This window comes from Notamacropus eugenii, chromosome 4, assembly GCF_028372415.1.
Source record: "Notamacropus eugenii isolate mMacEug1 chromosome 4, mMacEug1.pri_v2, whole genome shotgun sequence".
NCBI classification, from domain to species: Eukaryota; Metazoa; Chordata; class Mammalia; order Diprotodontia; family Macropodidae; genus Notamacropus; species Notamacropus eugenii.
The window spans coordinates 316,479,737-316,495,913 of record NC_092875.1 but is presented as its reverse complement, the minus strand read 5'-3'; the positions used below and the strand labels follow the sequence as shown (position 1 = coordinate 316,495,913).

Sequence of the window (16,177 nt, the reverse complement as noted above, 5' to 3'; positions counted from 1 at the left end):
CTTCTTAATGGGTTGGAAATGGGCAAGGAGGAGGAAGAGAATTTAGAACTAGAAATTTTAAAAATTAAATGTTAAAAACAATTTTTTAAAAGGATGGAAATGTATAAGCTAAGAGTTCCCATTCATGCAAACATTGCAAAGACACCAATGGAGCATATAACAATTTTTCACTATGAAGTGATGATGTTTCAAGTGATAAGTTTCAAGTTGTTTCTAGTGCCCCCACACACACGATACAGAATAGTCTAAAACAAAGGAAAACACAAGTGATAATTTATTTTTCCTTTGATAAGTAAAGTGTAATAACAATTATAAAAACCCAGATTTTTTTGTACACTGAAATCACAGATCTTCTAGCTTCTTTTAGTTCATACTTCATATTACTTCAGGTATGAAAATCATTAAGATTAATACTCCATATCCCACCTTATGATTTATGCCTTCGTTTATTTTGCTACATTAATTTGATCTCTCACCCTTTCCATCACTATCTTGACCTACATTTAAATATAATCATGAATAATAGCTATAAATCTCATGCTCTTTAGGTAAAGTTGCAGGAATAATGGGTTTTTTTCTTTAAAAAAATCCCAACACATTTTGTTATGTTAATTACTTCAATAGTTCAAGGCAGTCTTCGTGAATTATGACCAAATATTAATGGCCTGAGGACAAAACTTATAATAAAGAATCTCTCTAAACAGTACATGAACTTCAAGAAATTAGAGTTGTTTCTTTAATATGTGGAAATCAGAGTAGTGCTTTTACAATAACCTGAATGTATAAGTCACAAAGATGAATAGTAACAACACTTGCATTTATATAGTGCATTGAGGTTTATGAAACACTATACAAATATTATCTCATTGCTCATTTGTTCTACATGACAACTCTGGGAAGTAAGTGCCTTATAATTCCCATTTAATAAATGAAGAAACTGAGCAGATATAGTTTAAGTTATTGGTCCATAGTCACGCAAGCTAGTGTGCGGTGCCATATTTGAACTTAGTTCTTCCTGACCTTGGGTTCAAAATTAGTTGCTATAATGATCTTTAGGAGTATAAGCACAGTGTAATCAGATAAAGGAAAAAGTCCTTGTTTCAGCAAATGTAAAATATTTCAGAAAAACTATCAAAGATCAATCAATCAACAAGCATTTACTAAGTCCCTACAGCATGTATAAAATATAATATGGTTTGTTGCTACGTAACTATTAGAAGTGCAATTAGTTATGTATAATTTACCATACATCACCTGTGGGCATTCTACTGCTAGGAGGTAGAGTAGTTCAATGGATTCAGCAGAGGACTGGGAAACAAATGTTCTAATTTTGGCTTCAGTTCTTACTTTCCGTATCTGCAAAATAATAATAGTAATAATGCCTCTCATTCATCCTCTTCTGATAGGATGTTTTGAGTAGTAAAAGTTAATCTGCAACACATTTAGCAAACATAAAGGACTTTAAAAGGCTAACCTGCTGTGTAAGATTTTTTCTTGAAACTGCTGTATCTTGCTTACAACAGAATCGTCTGGTCCATGGATCACTCCTTTTAATATGTGTTTATTGATTTTCTGATATAAGACTTTAACAACAAATGAAGAGCTTAAACCCAACAATTAGAGAAAGATTATGAACTAAAGGACCATTACAAAACAGACTTTCCTAATGAGATCTATTTATAAAATCAGTAAATAGTGTGCAGTGAGGCCAGTTGGGCTATTTATATGACCAAAGTACATCTTTTCTATAGTCTCAAAAAGAGGTTTACTTTCTTATCATTTATATCTATAATAAATTGTATTTCCTCCTACTACTACTAAGATATACAACTTGATTCAATGCTAAGTCAACATGACATACATCCCCATGCTCTCATTTTGCAATAGTGGGAAAATAGGAAAAGTAAGCAAACTGGATTATCTATAAACTTATAACCATAATTTTTAGTAAATGAATCCTTTAGTTGGGCATTTTCTTCTTCGCTGTAAGATGAAAATGATCTTCTACTTTGTACTAGGTCAGTATTGCCACTTAATTTATAAACATGATTTCCTGGTTCTGGTGAAAACTCCATCTTAGTACACATGTCATATAATGATTTCAATCCTCTTAAGAAGGAAGGTATAGCAAAACTATTAGTAGAAGGAGACAGAGAAGGAGAAGGAGGTAGAGAAGAAGGATGTGGAGAAGGAAAAGAGAAGAAGGGGGTAAAGAGAAGGAAGAGGAAGAGAAGGTGTTTCTAATAGTGCCTTAAAACCTGCTAAGAATTCTGTACATGTTATCTTATTTGAGGCCCCCCCCAAAAAAAACTGACAACAACAACAAAACTGTGAGGGGGAGGTACACCAGTTCCTTTTATCTCCATTGTAAAGATTAGGAAACCTAAGCTCGGAGAATTAATTAAATTCCACCCTACCTTCTTGATGGAGTTGGTTGAGTTGAGACCTTAAATATTTATTGTACACTTTATAAAGCTTAGACGTTGCTGACTATGCAACAGAAAAGGCAGGAGGGGGGTATCTGACTCTCTTTGCTACATAAGGACTATGTGCTTAAAAGACTGACTTCAAAATCTACACTCTCACTTGACAACACCCTATGTGTGCCCAGGGCCATGCAATATTTTTAGGGGATATGGTTGGAGATGGGCCATAAGCAAAATTAACCAAAGCAACAAACAGTTCAGAAAAAAGGTAATTATGTAAGACAGATGAATCATCTTAGAACAGAAGAAAAGTAGAGCGAGAGGAACAAGCACCTGTAAAATGACTGTCACTTTGGCACCTTTCACTCTTCAAGTAATGCAGCATCACCCACCACTCAGCTAATGATATTAGTTTTAACAGCAATACTGTGCATACTGAGCTAATTCAACGAAGGATTGACTTGCATTGGCTTGAAACCACTGGGAAAAAAAGTTCAATTCAATTCAGTTAAACTCACTTAAATGAATATTTCTGCTAGTCATTGCAAGATACAAGGAATACAAAGAGAAAAACAAAACAGTCCTTGTTCTTAAAAGACTTAATATTTGGAAGGGAGGGATCCCTCAATTTCCCAATCACATTGCTTTCCAAAATAGCTGTACCCATCTACTACCAGTGTCCTAATATGCTTTTTTCCCCCAAAGCCCATCCAACAGCTGTCACTTTCCTTTTTCGTCATCTTTACCAACCTGATGGGTACAAGGTGGAATCAAAGAACTGCTTATCTTGTATTTTTTCTAATTAGTAGTTATTTTGAACTTTTTATCCCATATGACTAAAAATAGGATTTCTTCTCTTCGGACCTACCTTTTTATTCTCTTAAGCCACTTATTAACTGAGGAACAGATCTTGAATCAGTTTAACAAACTATAGACAAATATGTGAAGTGCAAAGTAGGTAAAACTGATCTCAAAAGTCCTCCCCTATTTGCAGTTGTATTTTCTCCTCCATCCTCTCTTTCAGTGCTTCCTCCCAAAGACTGAGTTTCTATGCTCTGCTCCCATAGTTGCTTGAGATCTGTTACTTCAGTTCTCCAGTGCAGACCTGTCCTCTCTAGGCACCAACACATATTCAAACATTATCTACAATTGATACAAACCCTTCTCCCCTATGCACTCTCACTAAAATGTAACTGTTTAGATCCCCTACTCTTCAGGGTCCATTATTTTCATCCATGTCACAACTATCAGACCTGCTAAGCTAGTTTATCATAATAATGTGAATTAGTTCTTCCAACTAACAGACTGTATTTTAATAAGGAACACAGCAGAAGACAATTCCTTAAACCAAAGAAAAGAATCCTATTATAAAATTATAGGAATAGTGATAGATTTGGGACAAGGTTTTGAGATCTGAATAGAAGGTCATAGATAAACATTAATTTTTTGTTACTATGAATAAAAAAGTAAGATTTTTTTTATTAAGTAGATCATATACATATATGCATACATACATATACATACATAATCATATGATATGCCTCAGTAAAAAGCAAATCATAGCTGGCTCTCTGTTGGTTTACAAGGCTGGCTTGTCATTAGATAAATTGCTTAGCTAAGTTCAGACAGGTTCATTAGTGACAGACTGGCCAATAATTATTGTTATTGTTATTTTTAGACTATTCAAGGCAGCATTTGTTGAGAAATGGACAGGATGCAGCCTGTGTCAGGTATGATGATAAATAAATGATGATGAAATGCTGGGTTTTTGTTAAGCAATGGAATTTAACATTATCTCCCAAGATGATATTCAAAAGCATTGTTAACATTACTTACAGATAAGTAGTGCTCTTTTGAGAAAAGATTTGTATTTTCAAATTATTAACTCTTAGAAGTGAGGGAATATATTTCTTTTAATGCATCCCATTATGCTGTAATACTTAATATAGACTCCCCAAGTGACACTATATTTTATATATTGTATGGTTGTTTTGTGGATAGGCACTTAGTTCAACATAATTAAATAAAAATGGAAAATTAATGTGTTCATTTTAGATGCAAATAAAAATTTTATCACTTCATACTAAAATAAATGAAATGTTGTCTGTTAAGTGTGATAAGGATCTAAGGCATTTGATTATATTTAAGACTACTTTATTATTATTATAAGAAGAAATATTTTATCTATTTCTTACAGTACAGCTGCTCAGCTTTAGATCTATATATAAATGGTTTCCAAAATGGATCTCTAACACTTCATTACTTTAGTGTATTTAGATATAAGGTTAATGTAAGAAAGGGTTTTTTTTTAATACTGATTCAGTATAAACCAGGAAGATAGTAGTATTAGATTACGGAAATTGTCTGCTTGAGTATGTCTGCCCTTTTAAAACCTTTTTTTTTTTTTTTTTTTTTTGGCATTTTAAGCTCATCAACACCTGGTCCCTTCTTACCTTTCCAATCTACTTACAGATAACTTGCCTTCATTTTCTCTGTGATCTATCCATAATGGCCTCCTTGCTATTTCTCACATACCAGGCTCCACATCTCTTATCTCTAGATCTCTCTATGAACTACTCCCCATCCTGATATTCTCTCCCCCTAGACTTCTCTTTTTAGGATTCTCTAGTTCTTGAAGAGTCAACTTAAGGACATCTACTTAAGGAGAGTTTTTCTGATATAAGCCCCTTCGCATCCCCATTCTTCTAATATCTTCCCTTTTAATGCCACCTTGTATTTGATTTATATATGTCATGTACATGGCTATTTGTGTATGTATACACACATACATATCCACACATATTTGAGTGTACATATACACATATAGGTATGTATTTGAATGGAAACTCTTTAAGAAAAGAGATTGTTTCAATTTTATCTGTTTCTTCAGTATTTGACACAATCCCTGGCACATGGTGGGCACCTGATAAATACTTGTTGATTTATCGGTTGATTGATTGAATATATTCCCCTCCTTAAAATAGAAGCAATGTGGCATAATTTCAAGAACTGACTGGCTCTATAACCCTGGGCAAGTCAATTACCCTTTCATTGGTCTAGGCGACTCTCTAATAGTATAAGCTGCAGTGAAGTTACAGATCTGCAGTAACAGAATAAGTGTCCTCATCCATGGGATCTCCATTTCAATAAAAGCCCAGGTCTGGTACCTATCATTACTCTAACTTATTCTTTATAATAAAGCAATCAGATTATATTTCAGAAGGAGATTTTTCCTGGAAAAAATGATGACATTTGAAGTATATTGTGAGATGGTAAAACTGAAATAAAGTTTCATAAACCAAGAAAATATTTCAACTGCTTACTCTGCACAAGATATTGACTGATAAAGATATATGTTCCTATGGTCCCCACCTTTAAAGAACTTGTATAACCTGTTAGAGGAATTAGAATGTGGACACAAATAGTAATAATAAAAATTAGTATAAAATCTATCTAGAGGAGGAGCAAAGAGCTATAGATTCTAAGCAGGGAACAATTATTAACTGCTTATGGAAATCAGTTGTTGTCCAGTCATTTCAGCTGTGTCCCACTCTTTATAAGCATATTTGGGGTTTTCTTGACAAAGATATTGGAGTAGTTTGCATTTCCTTCTTCAGATCATTTTATAATCCTAGGAGGAAACTGAGGCAAACAAGTGACTTGACCAGCCACAAAGCTAGGAAGTATCTGAAGTCACATTTGAATTCAGGTCTTCCTGACTCCAGACATAGTACTCTTTCCACTCAGTCACCTAGCAGAATGGCAATTAGGTCAAATGGCACCTGAACTTAACTTTGTATTACAGGAATTATTTCAATAATAAGAAACAAGGACAAAATATTTTCCAAGTCTGGGGGAGAAAAAGTCATGAATGAAGGCATAGAGAATGGAAAAGACACAAAAGTTCAGTTTGATTTGAGCATGGTATATGTAAAGAGACATAGTTGGAGCTAAAGCTGAGGACAGATTGTATAGGGCCTTAAACAATAGAATAAAGTCTTTGAAGACACTCAATAAAGACTCTCAAAATATTTGGAAGGGATAGTGATACAGACAAGTAAAAGCAGAGTTGAACTACTAACCAGACCCAATGATATGTCAATTAATGATTCACTGTGAACCATAAAGGTCTTCAGGGAACGATATAGGTTTCTATCCTTAATCTGGTTCTTTTCAATTTTTTTTATGATTTAGATGCAAGCATAAATAGCATACTTATCAAAACTGAATGAAAGATGTTTAGAGAGATAGAGAATTCACTAGATATAAAAATTAAGAGTCCAACAGTATTTCAAAAAGCTGAAGCCAATACAAACTATTTAATAAGGGATAAATATAAAACCTTAAAATTGGCTGTCAAAATGAATTTTACACAAAGAACGTAGGAGAGATATGGATAGTAAACATTCCATTTGGAAAAAAAAGATCTAGAAGTTTTCATGGAATTACAATTGAATCAAGGTTATTTATTAATAGAGCAGCCAAATAAGTTAATACTATTTTAGTAGGTATATGTGAGTCCACTATGTTCTGCCCTTATCAAGCCACCAATGGGAAACTGTGTCCAGTTCTACAAGACATATTTCAGAAAGAACAATGATGAGCTGAAACACATGCAAAGAAAAGTGATCAAAACTGAATAGAGATTTGAAACTATGGCTTAAGAGGATTCTTTAATGATGCGTTGTTGGTAATGAGAACCTTTAAATAGATATTGCACATTAATTGAAAAGCATGCCAAAGGTTTATGGACATAATATTTTGTTACTACTATACACAACACAAACCAATAGAGTATTATGAGCCTGGGATAGCTTCCCAAACTGGGTACCGAATATTTGAATGTTAGTTGTGATGAGGATTGTAAACCCATTCAGTCTATTACACAAACAATTTGAATAAGATCAGACAAATAACATGTAGTAGAAATGGAACCTGAACCCATGTATTTGAAATCAAAGCAACCTTTCTACTGCATTATTAAATTGTTTCATGTGCATAACTTTGGCAACATGATTTTCGTAAGTTGGTCTACATTATACTTAAATATAGAATGATACATTTTATAAATATTGATGCAAGCATTAATTTAATTTTAGGGGTTCATTTTAAAAGCTCTGTTTATTAAGTATCCCTCCTCCTTGTTTCCTTGCTCTCCCTCATCACCATGTTTCATATTGTGTGATTCCTAAGAAATTTTAAAGGCAACCATGCTCAGTCTTGTATTTTCATAAAAATTTGATACACTCTACTACCAAAAAACAGCATATACCTTTTGAGTGATTCATTGATTAATTAGAAATTTGCATTTCTGAAAGTAGAAATTTGATGAAAATTTAAAGGTAGTAGAAAATTAGAAACATTTTACAGCTGTAGTCTATAAAAGTAGTGACTGATTTTCCAAGATGCTGCATGGTTCCTTGCCAGTGTGTGAATAAAAATTAAGAAAAGAAATATTGCCTCATTTAAACGTCTCAATGAATATACATCTATGTAAAGACATATGTACACATATGCATACGTGTTTATATTCAACTCTTATTGCTTAGTTTCTTTAGTCTTGCATTTTTCTAATGGTTGATTTGTTCTCTATTTCTTTTGATTAAATTATAAATTATTTATCTTAATGCAGCTATGGAAACACAAAACCTATGAGGAAAATTTTACTATCACAGTGAATAGAATGTTGGCACCTGAAGTCAGGAAGACCTGAGTTTAAATTTAACCTCTGACACTAGCTGAATGACCCTTGGCAAGTTGTGTAACTTTTCTCAGTCTTAGTCTTCAAGGTATAAAATGGTGGTAAAAATAGCACATATTTCACATGGTGGTTGAGAGGCTCAATTAAGATAATATGTGTGAAGTAGTTAACAGACTTCTGTCACATTGCAGATGCTATATAAATGTTATTTCCCTATGAATGAATTTTATATCATTAAACAATGTTCAAGTATTATGAGTAATATGATTAAAACACTAAAATTAATTTTTCAACATGCTTGAAAAAACATATGAGAAATGAATTTGTAGATAAAAGTTTTCATTTTTAAGTGTTATTGGTGTTTTATTTTTATGTTACAAACTTTTGCAGATTATTCTCACTTTGTGAGATGTCTCTTTTAACCAAGTAAAGACTTAAATAAAATTAATGATACAGTAACCTCATCTGAAAATGCATTCAACATTTCAAATCTGTAGCCCCACCTCTATATTTAAAAAGAACATATCTATTTTCCTGTTCCCAACATATACCCCATTAAAAAACAAAGAAAAACAAATTTCTTATCAGGAATATGCATAGCATTTGCACCATTCTGTATCCTAAACTGCCACCTCTTTGTAAGGGATGGCATTATGAATGGTCATTATATTATACATCTTTAAACTTTCAAAGCCATTTGTTTATGCAATGTTGCAATTGTATAAGTTTTTCTCCAGATTTTGCTCACCTCATTTTCCATCAATTTATTTTTAAAAAGGGATCATTTTATAACAATGATGCTACAGTTCTTGTTATACTTCATTTGGTATCATTTCATTCATCATCAGCCACATTGATTCACTGTTGGTGGATCTGGAAATGGGTACAGCTATTCTGGCTGGCAATTTGGAATTATACACAGAAAGTTCCAAAACAATAACTGACTGAGCTATACTACTGCTAGGCCCATGCCAAAAAGAGATCCAAGAGGGAAAAAAATTCCTTTATGTAGAAAAATATATGTATAACAGCTCTTTTGGTTGTGGCAAACAAACAAACAAAAAGAATAAAAAATATACAAGCTAAGGGGATGTCCTTCAGCTGAGAAATGGTTCAATAAGTTCTGTGAATGTGATAATCTAATTCAATAGATCTTCTGACTAAGACTACTTTGTTTTTATGCTGTTAAGAAATGAGGAAATAGATGATTTCAAAGAGATAGGGAAACACAAATGAACTGATACAGTCCTTAGCCACCATATAAAGAGCTGCTATAAATATTTTGGTACAAATAGGTCCTTTTGCCTTATTTTGAATGTCTTTGCAATATAGACCTAGCCGTTTCTCCTTATTTTAACCACTTCAGTCAGTGCTACTATCATTTACTGTCTTGTAGAAACCTTTAGTCACTTTTACTATTAATTCTTTTATTTCTCATGGAAAATCCTTTATCAAGGTCTTTCAATGTTATCTTCACAGCATGCTTCACATTCATTTCTTTTCCTCTAATCACTCTGTTACTTCACCATTTCCATTTACTTACACTATTGTAACAATTTCCTAACAAATCATTTTGTATAGGACCTGCACTCTATGCCCTCTTTAATCCTTGCTCAGAAAAACCATATCACTTTACTCCCCTAGGAGATTCACATGTTACTTTACAGTATGGCTATTTGTGTTTATCTTATATAGATTAATGACTTTTAAAAAAAAAAGTTCAATAATTATTTTTAACTAAGGGAACAAAACAACAAGCATTTTCATAACACAATATAATAAAAAGATGATTGCATGTGAAACTATACATCTACATCTATATACAGTTGATATGGTGTTTGCTGCCAGACAACTCCAGGAGAAATGCCAGGAGCAGAACAGAGGTCTGTACCCAATGTTTATAGATCTGACCTAGGCCTTTGACCCTGTTAGTCATGAGTGCTTATGGAAAATTATGTTAAAATTTGGTTGCCCAAAGAAGTTCATTAATATTGTACATCAATTTCATGATGGCATGTTTGCTCAGGTTCTGCATAACGGACAATGCTCTCATGCCTTCCCAGTCACCAATGGGGTGAAATAGGGTTGTGAGCTTACTCCCATGCTTTTAAGCATGATGTTTTCAGTCATGTTGTCAATGGTAAGTTCTTCGATTTGAAAGGGCTACAAGTCAAGACCAAAGTGGAGGGAGTGTTGGTGCATGATTTTCTGTTTGCAGATGACTGTGCGCTCAATGCAGCCTTTGCAGCTGAGATACAACAAAGTATGGATCAGTTGTCTACTGCCTGTGCTAATTTTGGCCTAATAATTTACACCAAGAAAATATAGGTGTTCCATCAGCCACCACCACACTACCCATACATGAAACCATCAGTTACAACAAAAGGAGAAGTTTTGAATGCTGTGGAGAAGTTCACTTACCTTGGTAATGTACTTTCTAGGGATGTACACATTGACAATGAGGTTGATGCACACATTGCCAGAGCTAACTGTGTTTGAGAGGCTTCAAAGAAAAGTTTGGGAGAGAAGAGGTTTTAGGCTGACTACCAAACTGAAGGTCTACAGAGTCATTGTGATGACCTCATTGTTATATGCTTGTGAAACATGGACAGTCTACTAGCTCCATGCCAGGAAAATGAATCACTTCCAATTGAACTGTCTTAGGAAGATTCTGAGGATCACCTGACAGGATAAGGTACCAGACACTGAAGTCCTTGCTCGAGATGAACTGCCAAATATTTAAATTATGCTTCAGAGAGCGCAACTTTGATGGATTGGCCACGCTGTTTGAATGTAAAATGTATGCTTGCCAAAAAAGACTCGCATGGGGCAGGCGATGACATGGTGGCCAGAAGAAGAAATACCAGGACACTCTCAAGGTCTCTCTCTCAAGAACTTTGGATTTGACTGTGCAACATGGGAGACACTGGCACAGGACTGCTTAGCATGGCATGCCCACATCAGAAGGGGAGCTGTGCTCTTTGAACAAAGCAAAACTGAGACAGCACAAAGTAACTGCAGGAATGCGCAAATTTGGGATATCCACTCCAAATATTCACACCGACTGTCCATGCCCAAACTGTGGTAGAGCATTCTGAGCTCATATTGGTCTGATCAGCCACAGTTGGACACACTGAAATTTCACATTATCATGGTGATGTCACTTTGGTCCTCTTCGAAGACAAAGGACAACAACCATATGTACAACTTGCTATTCCTTTTAAATATATAATAAAGTCATCATTCAAATTTCTTTTTTTTTTCTTTTTCCCCTATCCTCTTGCCTAATGATGGCTACCATTAGACACAAATATGTCTATGTATGTAAAATCATTCTCTACATACTTCTATTTATCAATTCTTTCTCTGGATACATATAGCATGTTTTTCAAAAGTAGGATGACCAGTTGATCAGGGAAGTTCCTTGATCAATTTGATGATCTTACCAAGAAATGAAACATATTTAGGGATTGTAATATGTGGCTTTTTCACATATTGCAAGCACATTGTCCCCTTGTGAAGTGGACAAAAGACTACTCCAGCTTAAGAATCAGAAACTAGGATTGTAAATGTTCCAGGATTGCAATGCAAAAATAATCTTCTTATGGATGGATTTAATCACCTCATTCTTCTCCTCAAGAATCTTCTACTGCTTACCAAGCAAAATTTCAAGGATTTTTGCTTGGCATTTGAGGCCTTAATAATCTGATATCATCCCATCTATTAAGCCTTAGCTCATAGTACTATCTTTCACGGATTGCCTGTTCCAGTCAAATTGTCTACTCTCTGGTCCTTAACTATGGTCTAAACTTTGTTCGTTTTGTTTCCTTGCTTTTACTGTTTCACATGCCCTCAAAGTCTTCTCTCACTCTTTTTGTCTCCTGAATTTCTACCTATTCTTTAAAGTCTAAAGTATTTTAATCAGAAATACATTTCCTCTTTCTATTAGCTGGTCACTACTTTAAGTTGTATTTTGCTGTTACTAATGATATATTAAAGTTACTCACATGTCTGTTAACACAAATGCAAAGAAAGCAAAAAGGAAAAATACATTTGAAGTCCTTGAGGAGTTCACATTCTGATGGGAAAGACAATATGCAAAAAACTGTTTACATACAAGAGATATAAATTATAAATTGAGGGTAATCTCAGAAAAAAGACTAGTATGAGTGGCGATTGGGAAAGGTCTCATGCAGAAGGTAGGATTTAAACTAAGTTTTTAAGGAGGTCAGGGAAGTCAGGAGGCAAAGATGAAGAAAGAATATGTTAAAGAAGCCACAAGTCAGTGAAAATGACTGGAGTTGGAGGATGGAGTTGTGCAGGGCATAGCCACAAAGCTGGTGTCTCTAGATTTTAGAGTCTGTAGAAGGGAGCAAAGTCTAAGACTAGAAAGGTAAGAAAGGGCTTTTCTTGCTCATCATCGTAGGTATGTGGTGTCTTTCCTATCAGAATATGCCCTTTTTTACTAGTAGCAAATGTTTCACTTTTGTATTCATATCCTCAATACAGAACAGTGTCTGGCACATAATGCTTTATAAATGCTTTTCCATTTATTCATTCATTATTTTTTGATCCTCCCTCCCACTGACCCAAGTATAAAGGCTTATTCAAAACAGGCAATCAAACACTACTAGCTGAATGAATGTGATAAAGAAATGAATGAAGGTGAATTTTTTCTGAATAGATAGACATTGGATCAATCTCAGGTATATGTGTTAAAATAGTTGTTTTTTTCTGAAATTGTAAAGTGATATATAAAAATAAATAAATAACTTTGGTTGGCTTGAGACCTATGATTTTATCAGTCTAGGGAACTTCTGGTATGTAAACTCCTACCACCAAAGTAATTCAATCTAAACTTAGTCTTAGTTACCAAGAGCACTGAAAAACTGAATTATTTGTCCAAAGTCACGCAGACTTGAAAAAAAGTTTTCCTGAATCCAAGGTAAGGCTTCTATTCACTATATGATGATGCCCTACATCACTCTCACAATGACTATCTTTATCATAAAATCGACCCTTAGAACTTGTGATAACTTTGATAAATAATTCCAGAGTTTTGATTCTATTGTGTTAATAATGACTGCATCAGAATTCTGAACAGATATGGTTAAACCAAATTAAAAATTAAGAAGGAAGGGCCATGTTTTATACTTTTACAAATATTTCCCCCAAAATGTTTGAAATTTAAAAAAAAGTTTGGTGTTTAAAATGGGAAAAGTTGTTAATTCTTCTGGAAATGAAATTATGAGGCACAGTTCTTTCTCTGATAATAGTAGATAAATGAAATGTTGCTGTAAAATGTTTGTTGACTTTGACTACAACACAATCAGATGTGGTGCAGTGGGCTCTAACTAACCATGCTGGTATAGATTTGCATTCTATCATTTGTTTATCACTGTGTAAGCTTTTCTGTAGCAGAGTGTAGCTTTGCTTTGATTCCTCCTCTAAAAATCAATATATTAGAAAAGAGAAGTGGTTTAAATGTAGACATCTAAAAATGAATATATATATATGTACATTAAGTCTGATAGACATAAACTGATTAACAGAAACATCAATTTTATTTCCTAATTTTTTTTCGTATTTGTTAGATGGAGTAAAATAAATAAATATCAGGATTTTCTAATTCTTCTTGAGACTGAAATGGACAAACTTCCAATATGCAGTCATCCTACTGAAAGGGATAAAGAAATTATGTTATTAATGATTTTGATGACTACAAAGATATGAAAGATAAAATTAAAGTATGTTTTAAATTAGAGTCCAAAAGGTATTGGGACTACATTGTAATAGCTGAGAATTTTGATAGTGAAGAATGATGAATGTCAGTTAAGAAGTTTAAAAAATTGGCTCTCTCTTTAGATTACATATTTTATGTGAAAATTCATGATTAAAAAACTTTCACATGAAGTCACAATAGATATTTGCTGTCAACAGTTTTATGCTAGTAACAAGGTGTATTCATAACAAAACAAAATATTGTGACTGTCAATGTATGGCATTTTTGTAAGCCTTTAGCAATGCAGATAAGCTTTATTCTCACTGAGAATATTGGATATAACTTCCTCCTTGAACTTTGAAAAGCAAATAGAGTACAAACATTTATCAATCCTGACATTAATACCTCTGTATAAGAAATCATAGTCTAGCTCAGCAAAGTGTCACTCATAGCAGTAACAAAACAAACCCGGTAGGTCAATCAGAAATCTTCCAAAGATATGATTAGAGGGTTGCTATGGTTGAATTCGGTAATTTATGTGGATTTGAAATACTTCTTTCTTTCATTTTTGCAGTCCTAAGCAGGAGCAGACACAATATAGAATGCTTACAGAACACATTCCCTTTTATGAATGTAAAACAAAAGGAAATTAATGATGAATAATCTAAATGGCCAATATCCCCCACAGTTGAATCATTTGAAAACATGGAAGTTTGAGTCAGTTAACTTAATGACACTTACTAGAAAATCCCCAGTTTTGCTTAATTCAGTATTATTATTGGCTGTCTGTTCCTAGAATGCTTTATTTTCAGCAGGAATGTGACCTTATGAAGCTTAAATTTTATTGTTTACAAATATATTTGCCATAGGAAGATAGGGGCTTAAGAGAAGAATTTGTTTCCTTTCCAATTTTCAGGGAATGACTCTTTGTATCTCAACATAGCTGGTGCAGAGTTAAGTTTAATAGGAAACATATCAGGAACTATCTTGTAAATGATGCTGCTAACCAACGGCATGATTTAAAAGACGCATTCTTTCCCTGTACTTTATATAGAATACATTACTACAAGAAAATCCCAGAAATCATTTTTGCTTGTTTGTTTAAGAACACATAAGAAGAAATCCAGACTTTTAGGTAACAGAGTCACTGTTATCTAGAATACCTGTGAGCTTTTAGCAATAAGATGTTTGTCTCTTCTCACTGCAGGACCATCAAGTAACAATGAAGTCCCGTCACATGCTTTCTCTTCAGGGTTCTGTCAACATATTAACGTGTTTATAACATCTGATAATGTTTATAGAAGTTAAATAGTTATATGATTTCTAAATATTCATTTTAATATTACGTTTGAGGGCAACAAGGGTAATCATGGCCTAACGTATAGAAAGGCTTGTCTTGGATTCAGGAAGACTTTTTGTCCTGTTCTTCTGATGCATAACTTGCAATTGTTGCAATCTTTTGGTACCCTAGGTCACTTAGGCTAAGTTACAGACTGATTTATATTGGTAGATATACTTTCCATACTAAAAATTCCTTAGACTGATGAATTTATAGGTCTCAGTCAAAAGAAAAAAATGAATTCCTTATGTTTTATATACCACTTTAAAGTCTGTAAATGCTTCTTGATAACTCAGGCTCATTATTACAAAAACATGATTTTTGCACTATGCAGTGATGCCCTTAAGAGCTACTGACGAATATGAGGTAGGTAAGGATATTCAGCTCTAAACTAATGATACCAGACAGCTTCACTTTTTATGATTTTATTTCTGCTATGGACTTGTATTGTCTAAAGTATTTTAAAGGACTCAACTGTCAATACTAGAGGTTGAGAAGCAGACAATCCAAACTAGAATTTTCATAAGAGTTAATGGGCTCCAAATGTAAGCTATCCCAATATTCAATCAAAAAGCATCCATTAAGTGCCTTCAGTGTTTCAGGTGCTGTGAATACCAATGCAAAAATGGAAGAATCCTAATTCCTAAGAGAACTGTACTTTAATGGGGAATATAAAAAGTATACATATATATGTATGTGTGTGTATATATGTATGTATGTGTGTAGGTATATATGTGTATACATATACATATATATGCAAAGACAAAAATTCAAATAAATACAATGTACAGTATAAATTGGTTTGGAAGAAAAGATACTAGCATTTCTTTTTGGGGGGGTAGGAAAGGTAGTACTTAAACTACACCTTGAAGGAGGGGAAGGAGTCTGCGAGATAGAGGTGAATAAAAAATGAATTACATGCATGAAGAAGGGACAGAGACAGGACCAGGTGTGTCATTTGTGAAAAACAGGAAAAAAAAAAAAACATC

General features: G+C 33.7%; 1 protein-coding gene across 2 annotated transcripts in view; it reads right to left on the bottom strand.

The window, feature by feature from the left end:
- Positions 1-16,177, bottom strand: part of RALYL (RALY RNA binding protein like) — an 800,002-nt gene that overhangs the window by 600,250 nt on the left and 183,575 nt on the right. For both annotated transcript variants that reach the window (XM_072604984.1, XM_072604985.1), the window contains one exon: positions 1,255-1,356. In XM_072604984.1, the coding sequence (XP_072461085.1) occupies positions 1,255-1,264 (10 nt within the window). In that variant the 5' untranslated portion in view covers positions 1,265-1,356. The remainder of the gene's footprint in view (positions 1-1,254; positions 1,357-16,177) is intronic.